General features: G+C 53.8%; 1 protein-coding gene across 6 annotated transcripts in view; it reads right to left on the reverse strand.

Annotated features, from left to right (window-relative positions):
- CADM1 (cell adhesion molecule 1) overlaps positions 1-19,622 on the reverse strand; it is a 161,476-nt gene that overhangs the window by 49,821 nt on the left and 92,033 nt on the right. For all 6 annotated transcript variants that reach the window (XM_075116469.1, XM_075116468.1, XM_075116466.1 and 3 more), the window contains exons 2-3: positions 4,485-4,631; positions 3,220-3,372 (exon numbers count right to left, since the gene is read on the reverse strand). In XM_075116469.1, coding sequence (XP_074972570.1) covers positions 3,220-3,372; positions 4,485-4,631 — 300 coding nt within the window. The remainder of the gene's footprint in view (positions 1-3,219; positions 3,373-4,484; positions 4,632-19,622) is intronic.

Below are 19,622 nucleotides of genomic sequence, written 5' to 3' on the forward strand. Positions count from 1 at the left end.
ATTTGGAAGCGCATTACTTACCGTGCCTCTAACCTCGCAAGGCAATTTTTCTCTCCTGCTGTTCAGCTTCAAGCCTGGGCCGTGAGGAGTGGAGGCAGGCCAGCGCACATCAAGCTCATTTAAGACGCTCAGAAAGCGCAAGCCCAGCGCGGAATGCCGTCGCCTTTGAAACAACACTCTGCCCCCAGCAAACCACCACAAACCGAATATGAAACCACCCCGGAGGGGAGAGCGTCAGCTCCGCATCCGGGGACAGGCTCTCGCCTCGTGGGGTGACGAGCTGCCCTTCCCCCGGCAGGCACCCGCTTACCAAACACAACGCTAGAAGACTCTACGCTCAAGGCAAAACAACCCGGTAACGTTCAGGAAGAGGCTAGAACTTCAGCGGGATCGCCACCACCGCGGCACGACCCAGAGACGCGACGCGCGGGCGTAAAAACCGCGACACAGAGGGAGGAACCTGCCCCACGGAAGCGCCGGTAGCCAGTGAGGTAAAACCAAGCTGCACTTTCCGAAGAACCCCAGAACTTGCAAAGGAAACTCAACTTTGCTCTGATCAATATGATTCAGCGACTGCATAGTTCAAATGTGACTAACACGTTGTTGAGCTAATGAAGAACAAATATGTGTAAATACCACCCAGATGATCAAATGGACTAATTAGTCGCTTGTGGCTTTTCTCTAAGAAGAGCAGAACGGGCTACGTATTTGAGATTTTCACATGTCCCAATTAAGCACGAATAAATCTACGTATCGTGTCACAGAAGACACCGAAGCACGCGGGAGAGCGGGGGGAAGCACGCCGTGGAAGCGGGAGAAAGCAAGCGCGAAGCTCCCTCCGAACACCGACTACAAAGGAGGATGCCTCGAGACTCGGCCCCGCTCTCATTAGAAGCGGATCGGCCAAACTACTCTTTGGGGGAACTTGAGATACACGGAAGCCCAGGCGAAGGCCGCGACACCTTTGGTGGGGAGTGCATTCCGAGGAGCCCCGGCCGTACACCGACACTGAGAGCCGCTCCCCGCCCCGGCTCTCTCCTTCTCCTAATTAGGGAGTCAATAACGGGGAAGACGTGTCACGGTACCCGATCTCTCTCCGTACAAACGCCAGCTAAGATAAACCGTCCCCTCCTTAGCCTTCTAGTAATAAACATCCATCTTCGCTGCCTGCTCGGTGAACTACGGCTTGGCCTGAGTACGAGCCGAAGGAGAAGAGAACACACCCGCCGCTGCCTTACGGGTGTCGGGGGAAGGCAGGCACACGCTGGCCACGCTGCAAATCCTTCTCCTAAAGAACTGAAGTTTGAGGCAAGAGAAGAGACTTTCCCCTGAAGTCTGAAGCACGATTCACCTTTTAAAAAAAAACAAAAACAAACCCGAAAGCTGCATTTTGTCTCTCCGACTGGAAAGACAGGCAGTGCTGGCTCGCAGGTGAACAAAGTAAGCGCTCTTACTGCAAACACCTTCCTCGCATCGCTAGCAGCGAAAGGAAATCCCGCAGACGACTTTTGCGTGTGCGCGATCGGAGAGAAGAGCTGGAAGAGAGCTTCCTATTCCTGCGAGCACCGGGAAGCACACTAAAACTTCGAAGATGTTGATAAACGTTCTAGCTGTGGTAGAACTGCTTATAAATGTTATTTAAACAACGTAAAGAACCTAAGGACCAAATCTCATTAAATGAAAGGAGGAAGATTTAAACTAATCAGTGAGTGAGGTCTAACATTAAGTCACCCTCTGCGATTCAGGTTCTCTTATTAATAGCCTTAAAAGCCGCTGCTAATCTGTAGAAGCAGTTCTAATGGCACGAGCTGCTGCCGCAGGTACCCGCATCGGTCTGGCGGCTGCGGGTGCACCGCAGTCCCGCGAAGCCCGAAGGCCAGGGGAGAGCTAGGCAGGGCTGTGCGCGACCCTCTTCCAGCGGGGGGCGAGGGCAGCGCTGACTGCAGCTCCGCAAACAGCCGCTCCCAAGCAAACGAGAGATCTTACATTCTTCCACGCGTGCAACAAATTTTTGCTAATATTAATGGGAAGCCATTGCTTTCCAGCAGTTGAACTCAAGATTACACTGAATATAAAGTCAACTGGCAAACACGGAAAAATGTACGCATCTTCACGACGGCAGGAGGGTCACCAGCGATGCCGTTAGTAATATTCGCCCTTAAGGAATATCATCGGTGGGCAAAGACCCTGTCATTCGTCATTAAAATGTGATCTCCCACATCCCCAGGTTTCGGAAGAAATGGGTCGGCATGTGGTCCGAGCAGTCTGATTATTGAAAACACAAAATTCATAAACTGAACGGTTCTACCATGCTACGAAGCATTCACGCGGATTTATTTTCCCTCTGCGTTTCAGATAATTATTGAAAGGCATTTCCTACAGCTTTTGCTTTCTGGCTGACTTCTTGCTCACTTCACCGAATGAGACGCAACCACTGCAGCTGATCTTCCCTCCTTCCTATGAAACGGGCCTTCTCTCGCCCTGAAGACGACAGATACGAGGCAGAGGAGGGCTAGCCTGGCACAGCTCGTGCCGTTCTGCCGAGCCTTGGCCTGGACAGATGTTCCTTCCAGGACGTTAGCAGCTCCAGACCTGCCCAGAAAGGCAAACGACTCGCTCGGATACCCGGACGGAGCAGCGACAGCACAGCCAACTAAGCCTTGCAGGCTGGCTGCGAACCAAGGCTGGTATTAAAACCCCTCGCCATAAAGGGCAGCAAAACCTCGCAGCCGTTCCCAGCGACTGCCCAAGTAAAAGAGGGGCTTGGAAGTGGGGAACACCTCACGCTTACACCTCTGCTTATTCTTTGAAGCCAAAAATCACTTGGGAACCGAAAGGGGAAGACCCAAGAATCACACTAAATACAGCGTAACCCACAAAGAAAGCCTTGGGGGGCAACCAGGGATGCCTTGCAGGACAGCAAGGCGATGCAAGGGCTACGGCGTGCCACCGGGCAACCCGCTTGATGTTTGCTGGCAGCCCTTGAACATCTTGTGTCTGCACATTCGAGTCCTGAGTCGCGTTGAGCTATTGAAGAGCTGGGCTGGCCTCCGGTGGGAGAGTGCTCAGCCTTCGAACCCTTGCTGCGTGCCGTCACTGGAGAGCTGCGGTTCTCGCTGGGCAGCCGGAGCTCTCCGAACGCCGCGCGGAGCCCCCTCCCACCCACCCCGTGCCCCCGGGGATTACAAAGGTCACCACGAGCACCTGTTCGGTCCTTACCAAGCACTGTAATTGTGGTATAAATTTCCTGGGGGGGATCAGTGTAGAGCTGGCAGAAGTACTTCCCTTCATCAGAAATGGAGACGTTTGTCAGGGACACTCGGAGCTCGCTGTTGGAGAAGTTCACCAGCTGGAACCTGCTGTCCTTCAGCGCTGCGGGGCAAGCACACCCTTAGTGAGATGAGAGAGGCCGCGACCCCTCTCTCTGCACAACAAAGCCAAAGGTCTGCAAAAACGGCAGTAGCATCTAGACAAGCACCCCCCGGGCTCCTGACTGCAGCTTCCATCCTGCTTCTTACCTTTACGCTGGGCCTACAACATATTTCTGTTCTGAGATCATTAGAAAGAACCAGCAGAGGCAAATAACCAGGCACAGCATCGAATCTTTGGACACCGTTTCATTATCAGATGGCTCAGGGACACCTAGGTAAATCACTTATTGTGCAAATCTGCACCTGTTGCTGACTGTACGCAGTCAGTGGACTAAGGACAGCATGAAAGATAAAAGAATTGGGGAAAACATCGTTTAAAATTTGTTTCCTGACCAGTGACGGCTGTGCGAATGCTCTTAGGAATTTGGAAACCCAGCGGTTCAAATCTGGCCAGCCGAACACGGGGGCCTCGAACAGCGGCGCGAGAGGAGCGAGCCACCCCCGCGCGCGTACGTCGTCGGGTCGCGCAGCGCCGCGCCGCGGAAGAGAACGCGGCTTGCGACTCCTCAGCGCCGGGCACCGCGTGCCACCGCGCCCCGGCCCCGCAGCGCCGTTGGTGCAGGCGGTTCAACGCGTTTCCCTGCAGCTACCGTGCTCTGTGGCACGGGCACGGCAGGAAACAAAGCCGGACTCCTTTGCCGGACATGGCAATGACGGGAGATGTTCTTCTGGTTATAAAGCAGCACAGATGGTCTTGAAATTTGTAGTCTTCGAACCAAAGAGATTACCTCTGAGAACGCTGCACCGTCTCGGCGTTGCCCTATTCCATTTGTTTGTGTCAGCTAAATATTTGGCACTCAATTGCAATTCACCCTGAATTACTACAATCAATTCCTATTGCAAAGTAGGACGGGCTGACTTTTAAAGGGGACCATCAAGGTTTCAATTAAGGAGAAAGATTATGATTGCCTGTCTCATCTACCCTCTAAAGAATTGGCTAAACTGTAAGTGTCTAGCGTTAGGGTAAAAGAAGAGATCTCTGCAAATGCTTTCTCCCAAGCGCGAGCGAGGCGCGGGCAAGGCGGATCTTGGGCAAGGAAAGACAAAACTTACGTCTGAAATCTCTGAAGTAAATCGTTTGTCTGTTGGGATTCAGGAGCTGAATCACCGAGTCGTCGCTGTTCTTGACTCGGCAGCTGATGGTGGCGACGTCTCCCTCCACCACCGTGACATCTTCGGTAACCAAATTCTGACCGTCACCTTAGAGAGGGAGCAAAGGCAAAAGGGCAAAATCAGAAACGACACCAGCAAGTTTCACCTGTGAAAGACAAGCTCAGCGCCCTCGCGAACCGCGCCCAGCCCCTGGGCCACTCTGCCAGAAGGACCTTGACCGTTCAACTGGCCGGCCCAACGGAGCAAGGACCGGTCCGCCCCGCAGCGGGGACCTTGGGCCGGCAACGGAGGAATGCCAGCCGGCGAGCCTTTCCCCCTGGGTCCTCCAGCCAGCTGGGGTTAGACAGAAACGGGACCCTCGCCGTTTTACGCCCCAGCCAGAACTAAGCAAAGGTACCTTGCACAGCCACATTTGGTTTTCGCTAGGACTGATATTAATTTCACTGCAGAGACACAATCGCCCGCACGACAAGGGCTCAAAACAGCAATGGCAGGGGATACAAATACGCATCTTCCCCCCCGCCCCGAACCGTACTGGCCACAACTAAATTAAAGAGGAGTAATCGGAAGGGAGCTCTACAGCGGGAATATAGGAGAAAGGGCTCCTCGATGGCTAATGGTTTGCGACGTGACCGCTGTATGGCCTCATTATGGAGCACACTTTCATTGCAAAGAAGCCATTTTATCCCGGCATGTTCTCTCTGCTGCGTTATAAAGCGTGACCAAAGGCAGAGAATGAGGGAAAGACCTCGCTGGCCGCCACAAGCCCCTCCATGCTTTGCACCGGCCTCAGGGGAGCAGGTCCCACGCCACTCGCATGGAAGCCACAGAGGTTCACTTCCTCTCTCAACAGATGAATTTTGTTAAATTACCTTGAAAGAACAATTCGCTCTAGAAGCATTTATCCTTTGACTTGAGCAGACAGACTTTAAGGAACCAGTTTTTACTCACTCTTGTCTAATCAGCAGGGGCTATTATCGTCCAGAGGCAGGAAAAGAAGAATTCGATGCAATTATGCCGTGGGAGCCTTGTAATCACTTACAGGTCATCCCCTGGAAAACTCTCCTCCTAATGAAGCGAATCATGACATCACACGCACGCCGAGCAATCCGCAGCACGGGCTGCGGAGCGCCGAGGATGGGAGTTGGAAAGAAGCGCTTTGCGTTTCTGTTTTTCCCCAACTACCAGGAATCTCGTCGAGACCGGAGAGCGAGCTGGAGGAGTGCGGAGCCGAGGCAGGACCGGGGACGCCACCCGAGGGGCTCCAGCCAGGGGACGGCTAGCGGGAGTCCCTCCCGGTAACAACTTCGGTCTGCTTCCAAACCGTGCAGGCGTCACGGACGAGGAGGCGAAGCAAAGCGGGGGGTGCCTCGGAAACACACGATTGACACAAAGTTTGCATCGGTTGCAAAGGAAGAGGCTGGTAAATCATCAGACACCTTTCTGCACCTGATGGCACCGAGCTGAAGCCTCGGCACGTTTCTCTGCCCTCTTGGCATGAATTTCGTTTCTGCAGCCTGATGAACTTTGAACAGCCACATGAAAAGTTGCTATCGAACAGAATCACACCCGCCCCAGACGAGCCCCCCCAGGCCTGTCGCAAGAGGTGCAAAGAGCCCGTCACAGACTGTTTCCTGGCTCCTCCCCTGCTTTCTGCACGTTGATCAGGCTCAAACCCCTCAGAACCGAAGGCGAGCATCCAGCCGTCCCCGCCACACTGTCAGTACCCCAACAGAGCGTTCCTGAACATTTCTAACCGCTGCAATGCGTGAGTTTGTCACGTGATATAACCCACCGACCAAAGGTGGGGGATACAACCACGTCACGCATCAAAAGGAGCTTACTGTCTGTGTGGTCGAAGACTTCAAACCCAGTCCAGGGGGTTTAAAGCGGAGTAAAGACAACTGCGGGCAGGACTACCCGTTAGAAGATTACGATATGTCATTGTACCCATTAGTTAGACTGGGTCTAGTGAATTAAGCATTGCTTAAGTCCGCTGAGGACTCGTGTCCCCGCAGCACCGGGCGTGCAGGCAAGCATCTCCCCTTCTGCGCCTGGGGACAGGTCCCCGAGCCCATCACCCATGGCCGCGCACACCCCAGAGGCTTATCAAGGGAAGAGCCACATCAACCGCCCGCGCGGCAACTCGCCTCCTAAAGAGAAGCCGCGGAGGTGTCACAGCAGCGCAGAGCCGATGCGTAACAGCCGCAGCCAGGCTTCAGCGTAAATGACGTGCAAATATCGCAAAAGCGGTGCAAGCAAAAATATTACACGTTACTAACTGCTTCTGGGGAATAATTTTATCAAACCCATTCAAAACAAGATTCTTGCACAAGGATCAGCTTGATATGCTCTCATAAATGCAATATTCACTACAAATCATTAACAAAGCTATTAAGATTCGATTTCCATCTAAGCAATTATTGCTAGCATATTTTTTTTTACATCTACTTTAAAAGACTCAATCCTATTTTCAATTCATTAAACTGCTCCTTGCATTTACTGAATTTTACATCAGCTTAGAAGCCTATTTGAATTAATAAGAATTACAGTAGAAGTAATTTAGAAATAAATTATTTGAAGTTCAAGCCACTGAAGCTTTTCATGCCGGGATGCTGCTACATTAAGCCCGCTGAGTGACGGCTTTAGAAGTCCAGCATCTCAGTCCAGGCTGGCGTCAGGACCCCTCTCCTCCTCCCCGAGGGCCCGGGGTTATCAACAGGCAGGGTGCACCTAAGGACGCGCCGAACCCGCGGTCTCAAACAGCCGGCATCTCCAGCCTCACGGCCTCGGCGTTCGACACCGAAGCAGGGGGTGCCTAATCCGGCCCTGGCCTGCAAAGCTCCTCCTGCTCTGCTGACCCGAACTCGCTCGCTTAACCGAAGGCACCAGACCGGCCACGTTACCACTCGGGGTATCCGTAGTCACATCCGCTCCCGCCTACCAAGGCGAAAACGTCACTCCTGTGAACAGCATCAACCGCAAACTCTGAATGAAATAAAAAGGCAAGGTGAAGTGAGAGCTCTTCAGGCCCGTCTTCAGGTCAACGTTTCCGGAAGTTTCTCGGTAAATAATCACTGGCAATATACACGTGTTTTGAGGAGCACTGAAGTAGACACCTTTACAGCCTTACGGAATATTGTACCAGAAAAGGAAAGATGGGCGGCAGGGGCAAGGAACGAAGCTTACAGACCCAACGGGGAACGGCACAAGTTGAGAGAAGGAAAGGAAAGCTACCGTTGAAAACCAGCACTCGCTCACCTGCCAATCAGCAGCGCTTCGGGGGGGGTCAGGCCACGAGAAGGGCCAAGGGGGGAAAGCCCCAGCAGAATTACACCAGATGGATTTTCATCGGTTACACGTGAACGGGCTATAAAAGCCCCCGTGCGTTGTCCTCGCGCCAGGTTTCTTGTCGCTAAGGCCAATACGAAGTAAAAATCCTCTCCCCGGTGTTCGATGCGCGCAACGGACAGACTCCAAGCCCTGACCTGGAGTTTTGATCACCTTGATCTGGAGTGTAAGGCATTGCTATCAAGGGAGGGGAAAAGGAGCATGAAAGCAGCCAGCCTCTGAGGTGGGCTTCAAGGTCAACTGCTGTATTGGCGCAACATATGCGTGCAATATTAACCAGCAAGTATAATAGCTGACAGGGGTATCTGCAATGCAAGGGGAAGGGAAAAAACCTGCTATCCGTGTTTCCTTTATTACCCAAAGCAACTCTCTGGCCTCATTTACTCAATCTCTGTGCAATGTCGACAACGACACCGTGTTTTACACTGACTGGGAGGGGGGTAAGATGGGGGGATGCGACGCTCGAGGAACGGCTTTGGCTGGAACCTGTACAATTAACGTTTGCACTCGTCCTCCTGCCTTAGACCGCCGCAGTCTTTGCTTTTAGGAGTGCCAAGACAGGCACAGATGAGTAAATGGTGCTTCAAACAAGTCCCTCTTAGCCGGACACAGCCCAGGGACCTTGGCTCACACGCAGCGGTCACATTTAAAATCAATTCCTTTTCCACTTGTAGCACACCAGGATCGAGCGAAGCGTCAGGGAGAAGAGAGGGAAAGATGAAAAGCACGTGCTTGTGAGCACGATTCTTCAATTTCTAATGAAACACGAGCCACGGGTACTCTGTCGGGAGCCGCGGCGCTGCTGATTCATTGTACGGGGTACTGTCACAAACGCTTTCCAAGACAGAGTAATTTTCACGATACCTGAACTACGTCAGCTCATAACCTTGAACAAAATTCCCCTTAATAAATTGAGCCAAATGAAACAACCCACGCAGATATACAAACTATTTGTTCGCGTGCTTGAGGCAAAAATGACACCACGATCAATCCACGGAATTAATGCAATTTGAGTGTCGAAGCTCATCCAGCACCTTCAGCTTTCCAGAAGGGACGCGGTGGTTAAGCAGCCGGCCCAAGCTGAGACAAACATTAAGCAGGTTTTACATGCGCCTAGCCATCCACCGGCTCCAAAAGCTTTGTCCCCTTGTGGTTACTTCCCTTCACTGAGCGGTTCCTACACTCCCTCCATCCACCCGTCGTGGAGAGAGCATCCCTTGAAAATAAACATCACGAAGCGTCTTTTGGAAGACTGTGGGAACCAGAGAGGCTTTTTGTCGTGATCAGATACAGGAACCTCGCAGAGCAGGAGAAAGGAGGAAATCAAATTGCCATTTAATTTCTCTGCAGATTTGCTTCAAGGAAGGAAGAAGAGAACTGACAAGGCTGCGCGGGAAGAAGTGGCTGCAGCTCAGCGCATCTGGTCTTGGAGCCTTGAGAGACCGTTTTAAAAAGCTACAGTCGTCACACTTGAACTTTTGAGAAGAATGGACAATCCGCTCTAATTGCGTTGGCAAGAAAAGGCAATTGCTTTTCACAGAGTTTGTTTCACGACATCTTTTCACGGGCAAAAGAACGATAACGGTTTTAGGTCGGGCTGCCCGCAATAGCACGCGCAAGCGCTGCCGAAGAGGTCCCGTGCCGGTGGTGAGAAGGATTGGGTCTGGCGAGGGACAGTAACGCCTACACAACACACGCTAAGAACCAGCCTGTAGCCCTCGACACCTGCTTGAAGCGTACAGGGACGGGGACGTTGTCGCCGACTTTCACTGTGAAAACCTTAGGGCGAAGGGAAGGTGGCGGAACAGGCAGCCTGCTGCTGCTTACGCCCGCGCACGACCCCCAGCGGAAACCCTCCGAGGCCCCGGAGGCTGGAGCACCTCGGGGCAGTTCTTCTAACTTGACCCTCTTCCTCAAGGCAAAATTTTGGCTTCCACCGAGATTTGCCACTAACGTTTTGAAACGGCAGCTTTCTCTGCCGATAAGATGTAATTACCAGCGTTGTGACCCCGAGTCGAGTATCGCCGAGATTCTCCTGCATTCAAGAGGCTCTCATTCCCTCTCCAGCACCTTCTCCACGGCCAGCGACGGGCTCGGCGGGGCCAAAACTCCACTCTCTTTCCCATGGCAAAAAGCTCTTCAGAAAAAGTAATGGTGGCAAACAAAGAGAATTCTAGAAAAAGCTCGTTTTCAAGTTTGTCCTGCTGCGCGGGTCCGTCACCCGCAACACGCCGCAGTTCAGCTCTGCCCTGCGGAAACCCCTGTTCACCGCGCACCAAGAGCGAGAGCTGCTTCCCAGCGAGGCGTCGCGCTGCAGCCAACGTGAGCAGAGCTCGCTGAGGTGACACCAAGGGAAGGGGGTCTCACAGCGCAACCCCTCTCTCTGAGGCTTAGGCTACAGCAAACTGATGTGGTAACGCTCGCCTTGGACTAATATTTTTACTTTCACGTTTAACACATGTTATTCTTCCTCCACAGCTAGGTTTAAAAGAATTGCTTTGAGCAGGGAGACTACAAATTCTGTTGCTACCAGTTTTGGTGTCACCCAATGCTGCAAAAAGCATGGGTTTCCATTTGGGGGAAAAAAAAAGATGGGGTGGGTGGAATTAACAGCCACAGAAACTATTCCCAAAACGTCAGTATCGTGGATGTGTAAAAATACAGGCATCGCTGCTGGAGGGCATTGCCAAGGAAGGAGCCGCTCCTTGGCGACATACGATGCCTTCCCCTTCCAAAGCAGACACCAATTCTGTGCAAGGGTTTATCGTTTCTCAGGAGAGGGAACGGAAAAAGAGATGGAGGCGCCAGATTAGAGCTTCGTACCGCTATCGGCGCAGCCAAGGTCGACAGCGACCTCGCCGCGTGTCCCCAGACCCACCGAAGCCAGGGCGAGGAGCTTGCAACCGGTCACGCAGCCCAGGCAGATGCCCGCCAGCGGTGCCATCGCCGGGACTGGCTGCCACGAGGCTTCTGCTCTTTACGGCGAATTTCTGCGAGATCCCCAGTCGTCGTCTGCTGGGACACCACCGCTCCCGCCGCGCGGCACCCGCGGCGCCAGCTCTTCCGTCTGCTTGTCACGCGCTTCACCCAACCTCTGTAATTGCAGGGACCTATTTCCCCTCTTTCTCGGTACATATTTTAGCAAGCTCACGCACACGTGTGAATGCTTTCAGCACCTTTCCGCGGCGATGCACGCGGCGAGGCAGACGACCGCTTTCCCCAGCTCTTGCCAAGCTACGGCTCACGCTTCCCTGCTGAATTACTCTCCCCGTCGCAGAGAGAACATGCAAGATTGTGCTAAAAATTACCTATTGCGGGGAGCGTGTTTACGTTATGAAACATACACTTCAGAAAAATATACTGCAAATTCAAGCAAGCTGCGCACAGCTATTAAATTTGCAGGGGGAAAAAAAAATGCTATAGCCACCTTTACAGCCTTCCTTGCTTAAAGAGTACGAATAAAAGATGACAATAGCTCCGAACTGACACCAGAGGCTGTATTTACTTTAAACGTTAGCGAATTTCTGTGTGATGAAATGGCATTGGGGAATTCTTTCTGCTGGTTTGTAACCAAAATGGCACAGAGAGAGAAAACTGATGTGGATTGCTGCTAAAGCTGCACGGCTACGCACGGTTAGTCCGAGGGGAAGCAGCTCCAGTGCCGAATCACGCTCCCTCCCCCCAAATGCTGAAGGGCTGGGGCCCCTCCGGAGAGGCAGCCGCGAATCCAGGCACCCTCCGAAACGCTAAGCGGGGAGGGGGCACCGGCAGGGCTCCGCACGCACGTGGTACGGCGCCTGAGGGGAGCAGCCTGGTTAGGCTGCATCCCGCCTAACCACCGAGCTAAAGCACTTCTTTTGATCTTAAGAGTAAAAACCGAGGTGCTTTTGGCCAGAAGGTTTTTCAGCCTAAAGCGCTTCCTGACTTCCCGGTGCCCATCAACGCCGCTTCGCCCCCCTCCCCTCGCATTCCTGCCGTTACCAGTAACCATGTCAGCGCAGATTTATGACCTGTCGCGGGTGCTGGGATTAGATGTCACGCTTGTCTTTCTATGGCCCAGGTACCGATAGATTAAATTCCACGGCCATACGCTGCCCATCCCTTCAAAGGCTACCGTCGGCGGATGCCGAGGACGAAGGCGGATCGCTCCTGTCGCTGACCGGGGGGGGGGGGGGGGGGGGGGGGCCGGCAAACGAGGCCCCCGGGAACCAGGCGGGGAAGAACGTGGCGCGGCTCACAGCACCGGTGCCGTTTTTGCAACGAAGCCCGCTGTTCTGCAAACCTCAGTTGTTTGTTCCGCGTTTCTAACCAAACCTTGTGACAGAAAGCTGTGATGTGTGCCATCGCGGTTGCCAGAAGTTCGGTCTTCCGGAGTACGACCGCATTTCAAGGTAATGGGTTCGGACCGTTTGGAGGAGGAACCCTACGAGTCACGCCCGCCGCAACGGAGCTGCTGATGTCTAGAAGCCCAGTTTGCATGTTTTGCTGCCATGCCTAAGGTAGGAAGCCACGTGCTACGTTTTTCCTGGTTTAGAACTACCTTCTTAACCCATTTGACAGTTCTTGAATAAAAGATGTCGCTGCTGCAGCTTTATTTTATTTATATCTATCCACGTAGGGATGCTCCAGCAGCTGAACTACCACCTCTCCAGAAACAGCAGCTGATCTCTCGCTTCCATTCTGGAAGTTGACCGTCCATGGCAAGACAATAAAAGGCCACTTATTAAAAGACTGTCTTGCTCTCTTGAGGCCATGGGTTTATCAGAGCATCGTCCCAAGGAGCTGCGAGCGCCGCTCCCCGGCTGCTGCGCACAGGAGACGCGGAAGATCTCTTTGTGGAAGGGTCTGAGAAAGGGAGGCAGGATGAGGAACTCGTCCCCCAAGGGACGCCCGGGGGGACGCTAAAAGGGAGAAGCAAGCAAGGGCGCAGCCTCGCAAGAGGCACAAGGCAGCACCCTTTGCTCCTGCTCCTCCGTACGCTGCAAGCCGTCGTCCAGCAAGGACACCACCTACAGTGCAACGCTTCCGTCTCCCCACCGTCACTCGGAAGCAGCATCAGCAAGGGAGAGGTGGTTTGACAAGCTAAGAGGGCCCCAGCAGATTGCTGCCTGCATTCAGGATGTTTAAATAATACTCAGTTAGGGTCAACACTCATTCATTATCAATGTCGCCCTAATACACCGTTCCTCATCTTCACTTTATCTTCCAGCTGCATCGCTATCAAGGACACACACAGCCTAGACCTAAGGAAGGAGACCTCGATTAATCCAGCGTTTAACACACACGTGGAGCTTCCTCTCTCTGCCGTGACTTGTTCCGTTAGGAGCCGAAGGCAACGTGCAGCAGGTTGCTGCAGGCAAGAGGGCGGCGCGCTGATGGAATATCCAGTTTTCACAGACAATGCGCGCGTTCAGGACGTTTACATTACGCGAACAATATTATTTACCGGCACCTGCTGCCTTGCATTCGCTTCTCTCTCTGCCACAGGGGGCTGAAGCCCCGGCAGACTCTGCTGAAACCCTAAGCACGGAGGAGAGAATCTACACGTTTGCAGGTTTGTCACCCGCGCCGGCACCTCTATTTTTGTACCGTAGAGGCTGGCAGCAGCCACACGCCTTGGATTTAGCATGGCACCGGCCACGCTCCGAATTGGCATGCGTATCTTTGGAGCAATCTCACCCATCTGCTCGCTCTCCACCTCCCCCTGCAGCCGTCAAACCCGCGCTACCGAGGGCATAAATCGGGTGCCGTGGCCGGGGCGGAGAGGCGGCGGGGGTCCCTTCCCTCGGCACCCGCCGCGGGGAGCGCTCGCAGGGCTGCAGACCCCCCCAGCCCTTCGGCTGCCAGCATTTGGCCACGGCGCCCTGCTTACCGAAGTCCGGCTCGGTGCACGCTCAGGTCTTCCACGCTACGGCACCTGCCGCGGGCGCAGCGCCCGCACCCCCAGAACCCGCCCACGCCGAGCCGCCGGGATGATGGGATTTTCCCGTACCGAGGAAAACCGCTTCACGTCAGATGACGGGTTTCGTTTTACTCTAATGAGCAGCTACATCTCATATCTGTACCTGGAACCCGCTTCTTGCACGTTTTTTAACATCCTTTTTATTTCTTTTACTGTCAGCAGCATCTGTCACAATGTGGAGCTTAATAATCTCTTTCAAACCCAAGAAATCTTTATTTCCGTAAAGCGCCCGAGATGAATTTTGATCGACGACAGCCCGATCTCTTTTCTAAAAAAGGATCCCCCTTAACTACCTGCACGCGTAACTTAAAGCTGTTCTGAAATCTTCAGTTCCGCCGCCGCGACAGGTGAGAATTAAATGACAAAATTAATAACAAATGTGCAAACCTGCACAAAATGTCCTCAAGCACAATGGGATAACAGATAATAAAGCGGAATACGGTATTTTTCTCGGGGTGTTCTGGCCAATTCCCATTCTTTGGCCAAGACAGCATGCCGTCGGCTTTAAATTGCACCGCTTCACTTGCCGCGTTATACACAGAAGTTATTTTGTAAGCCTTCAATAAAACGCCCGCAGAACTTTTACCCAAAGCGTTCGCCGTTACGTAAAACGCGAAGGCACAACACCCGCCAGCTCGGACACCCGAGAGCTTGCACACCTAAAGCACCCCTCGCGCACAAACCCCTCGGGCGCCCGAGGACGACATCTCCTCCGCAGACTGAGCCGAGTTTACGGTCTGCCCTTTGGCGTTACCTCCCCGTCTGCAGTCGCGGGAGCAAAGCCGGCCTCGATTCCCACCGACGCGTCGGCTTGAGCCGCTTCGCTCACACAGTCTTCATCTTTTTGGGCGAGCGCACCCACGTTCCTGCCACGACGCGGGGCTCCGCTCCCCCGTCGCGCCCGAGGACCGCGCAGCGCCGCGGCTCTCGGCCACCTCCCAGGGCGCAAACCCACCCGCCGCCCCAGGGGACCGTCCCTGGCCGCGGGCAAAGGCGAGCGAAGGCCGACCTCGCACGCGCCGCCTGCACGCTTTGCTTTATGCCTGGAGCGGGGAGATGCTAAAGGTCGAGGCGCGCCGTGCCTCCTGCTTGCCAGCCTCCAGAATTCACGCGCCTAACGTCGGCCAGGCGTTTCTCCCCCGTGATAAGGCCATGAGGAGGGGGGGCCGCTGTGTTTAGGGGTCTCTCTCCTTTCCTACCCTTCTTTTTTTAAGCCTCCCCCCTCTTTTAGGATTTTATTTTTACAGATTAGAGACAAGACCTTTTGTCAAAGAGAGAACAACAGACACCGTCAGCGAGGGTGACGCGCTTCCCCCCTCCCAAAACACGGCGGCGGGGGGGGGGGGAAATCTCAGCGGCATTACGATCAAAGCGAGAACTCCTTCCAATTTATACTTCCAAGGAAGGATAAGAAGGTATGTTGTAACAAAAGCCTTTGGTCTAGATTCCAGATCAGACACAATGATGAATGCTAGCCTAAAGGGCAGCATATTTGTAAGTTTTAAGTCTCTTGCAACCAACTGTCCTGATTCATCCCTGCGATAAAGGCGGCTCTAAGAGCTATTTTACCATATTTATTATTTTACAGAAGAGGGAGGAAAAACGTGGAATTGGCCCTCAATCTGCCACCCGTCGGATTTATAAATGTTAGCAAAAGACCAACGCTAACGTCTTTAAACATTAATCTACTCGCTGCAGATTCTGCCCGCGTCCCCCCCTCCAGCCTCGGCCCGGTAGTTCTCCCAGGCTAGGGGAAATAAAATGCATTTTTGTACTTCCTCCCCCCCCTTCATCTACTGGATTTGCTTTGACTAAACCGATGAAAAGAAGAGAAAGGGCAGATGCTCCTCAACACATTACTGCCTGCTGTCAGTGCTTTGCCAGCCGAGTGGAAGGCACAAAGCTCTGATCCAGTGTTTATTTTTAAAGATGCAGCTTGCTCGACACATACTCATTCTTCACGCCTTGTTTTCAAAAGCCAGTCTGTGCCTGTTCGCTGGCTAAGAGGACAAAGGCAAAGCTGGGAGGAAGGGGAAGGGAACCGTACAGGGCACACAAAAACAAACCCGTGATTTCATAACCCGCGTTGGCCCGATCCCCTTGCGGCGACGGGACCAGAACAGAAACGCAGAGCGACGCGCCGGAGGGCATGGAGCGCGGCGCGACGCCTGGGCTGCCCCAGCCCCAGCGGGGCACGGCGGCGGCTCGGCACCCACCGCGGAGCAGGAGACGGGTCGAGCCTTCCGCTCGCCCAGCCGTGCCAAAGCAGCTCGAGCCGCAGGAGCCCGGCCCCGCTGCGTCCACAGCGCTCCCCTCTCAGCGAGCGCTTCGCGGATTTTATCACGTTTCTTAACGTTGCAGTTGCCTTTTAAAAAGGGATTGTATTTAGTTTTTAATTAAGTCTTCATCCCGGTACAAAACCCCATAGGCCTCGAGGTTTAGATTGCCGTTTTAGACAAAAGTAAAATGGTAAGTGCCTTTTACATGCAACACCATTAGATATAATTAAGCAACGGGTAAAGCATACATCGTGCTATAAACGTCATTTAGTTTTACAGTTAAACTCATCAACATTTATCAAAACGCTGCCTCAAGAAAGCACGAGACAGCTACAGCTAGCGACTTCAACTCGCTGCCGTCTGAAGCAGCGCGCTGCGAGGCAGAACTGCAGCAAGGAGAGCCTTCGCATTCTGTATTTTCATCTTTCAGGCCAAAACCTTAATTTTCCACTGCGCTCCTGTGCACAGCAGGCCGGGGGCGCACGAGGGGAGGGGCTCCAGGAGCGGCCCCGAACGCGGGGCAGCCTCAGACGAAATCCTGACGGCCCCATCGACGGCGCTTCTGCTGGAATAACACGCCACGGCCCGCCCTGCTCCGTGAGCCCACACGAACGGAGGCAGGAGTTATTTACTGGGCGTCGGGGAGCGCCAGCGGGAAGCGGCACGCTTTGCTCTCGCTCCCGAGGATCCTGCTTTGTTCTAGCACCTCCTGCCACGGGCATGCGTGCGCCGTGTTCCCGCTGCAGCGGGTAGGAAGATTAAAACATGCCTTTTTTTGCACCTGCTTTCTGGTTAAGGGAGTGTTTGAGCTGCCACAAAAGGGATGCGAAGTGTAAAGAAAGAAAAAGCACGAGCAACGTGCGTGTCCAGGCACCGCTGTGCCTGTTCTACTCTCGAATCACAATGTTTCTTGTTCTCTCCCGAGAAGCACTAAAAGATGCAAACTGAGCCCGTGAGGAGCAATTTCCAATTAACTGCTCCTCCCTGATACTCGCATGGTAAACACCGGCAGGTGCCGGCTCCATCAGTAAGGATCGTGGGCGCCCGCTTGACTGTGAGCTGCGTCGGGCTCCCGGACTTTGCAGCTTTAGACAGAATAAAAGGCAGAAACCACCCCCAGATTTGAAATTGATGTTTCATCATTACCCATCATTAAAAAAAACCTACGCTGCCGTACAAATCCAGAAGTAGCAAGGAGCGAACGCTGAACGTTCCTGCGAGTATTTCTCAGCCCTCCCTTTCTGCCGCTGGGCGAAGGAGTGTTTTTAGGCGGGCGAGGCTCTCCTCCTCCTGTTCTCCCCGCGGCCCCGATCCGCCTGGCAATACAGCTCTGCAGCAGAAGCAACCGTCTCTTTGCTCGAACGTCTCCTTCGCACCCGTGTTGGCAAGGCAACAGGCATCGCAGGGCTCTGGGGAGCTCGCTCCCGCCTCTGCGCCCACAGAGGGGAGAAGGGAAGGGCCGCAGTGCTTGAGCGGCGCTCGAAATACCTGAGTTTCGGCTGGCTTCGCATTTGTACCTTTTCTGAAAGGTCTGGCGCCGCTCCCGGCCTGGGGCTGCCGCGATGCTCAGCTCGAGGAGCAAGCCGGCAGCCGGTCACTGTTCTGAGCAGCCACGGGAAACTGCCTGCAGCCCTTACAGGAAATCACACACGCTAGTATTAAAATCGGGTTTTTGCAGGGCTTGAGCAATTACTCCCTCAGCCATTTTGCGCCTGCCCATGCTGCCTGCCTTTAGACAGCCTTACTTCTGACGGGAACGGAGATAGCAACGGCCACGAAGCAGAAGCGGTATTAGAGGGGACCCGAGAACAGCAACAGCTGCACGGCACTTGCCATCTTCGGGAAGAAACTCATTCTTCCGCCATTTTTTTTCCCCTTTCGGTTCTCAAGTGAGTTTTCCCCCTCTCTTACCGCGGCGTTTGCCCACGAGGGAGGCCCTCGGCTGGCGGTCCTCGGAAGGGATGTCCTCACCTACAGCGCAGGCAGGGAGGACTCGCTCTCTGTGCTGCTCGTTCACCATGTTTCTGAGCTCAAAGACCAGGCTTTGGAGATGAAAGGAGTTTGGCCGGTATAAATTTGCACCCCCTCCCAACATTCCTCCCTCCTCCTGCCCACCCTGCGGCAGGAGAACTACTAGCAGATAAACCCCATCTTCCAGCCCACGGAACCTCGCTCAGAACGGGGGACGGTGCAGACTTGCAGCCCCGGCCGGCTGGCAGCCCAGCCAGTCATCTCGGAAAGGGATGCGATAGCCCAGCACCCGTCCTCTGGGTCACCTTGGCTTAAAATTGCGTGCAAACACGGAGAAACCACTTCACTAAGAATCTATCTTCTTAACTGCTTGAAACTGAATTTCAAACGCGAGCACGCAGCACTCCTCTCTGTTTGCTATTCTGAGCTTCTCCTTCGGCCTTATGATAAAAGAACGCAGGAAATTATAACCAACCTTCCCGCCAGCCCGGAAAAGGGAATTAATTACTGCGAGCACAAAGTCAGCGCCATCCCAATAAACTAATGCAATCCGTTCAAGCACTGAAAAGCAAGGAAAACATCCTAGAGGCTTGATACCCCACTAGCCGTTCATATCGTGTACCGACGCGGGGGGCATGAACGCCCCTGCCCTGGACTATCACAAAGCCGACATTATCTCTACCGTTATTAGACTTAAATAAAGCCTCTCCTTCCCTGCCCGCAGCACCAGGATTACAAAAAGCAACCTCAAAAGACCCGCAGCTTCTTGCCGCGCCTGGCTTCACGGCGGGGTTTACTTCTGCCGGCCGGGATCAGACCATCACGACAACCGGCGACAGAGTCCCTCCGTGCGACACGACGCAACGATGAGCTCGGCGCTGCCGGGCACGGCACAGAGCTCACGTGGCGCACTGCGGGGGGACGCTGCGCGGGTGTCTGGGCTGGGGGAGACACCGAGCCTCGGGCAGTCGGTGCCTAGGCGGCCCCCCCCCCCCCCCCCCACATTGGGTTGTAAACACGGTGGTTGTATTTCAGAATCGCGTCCTCTCGCAGCTTATCTTCGTGCTGCTGTTATCAAAGCCAAGCACGCTCAGGCCCTCGTGATGACATGTCACAGGCGGGACGCGACACCTTTTACAGACGTTGCCAACAGCGGCCGAAAACCTACCAGATTTGCTTAGCGCGCCTTGAAAGAACAACTTCAGCCGTACCCGTTCTTCACCGTTCTTTTCTCAAACCCCAACAGTTTGAGGAGGTCTGCTTATTTTTGCCAGCTTTGAAGGAGCTGTAAGACGGGCCCTCTAGTACTCAGCACATCAAGGGCAGACTATTGAAAGAAAAGACTCATTTCTGAAGGAAGTCCTCCACAAGAAGCAGAGCGTTATTGCGCACTGAGACCGCGCTCAGCAGCGCAGTCGTGACAGTTTAAGTTTTTGGCAGCTGACCGTTTCATTCAGGAGCCCTTTTTGCATCCGAGAGCAAGTGAAATCCCCCCCTTAATCACTTGCATTTAAA

The sequence above is a fragment of the Phalacrocorax aristotelis genome, chromosome 22 (genome assembly GCF_949628215.1).
Source record: "Phalacrocorax aristotelis chromosome 22, bGulAri2.1, whole genome shotgun sequence".
NCBI classification, from domain to species: domain Eukaryota; kingdom Metazoa; phylum Chordata; class Aves; order Suliformes; family Phalacrocoracidae; genus Phalacrocorax; species Phalacrocorax aristotelis.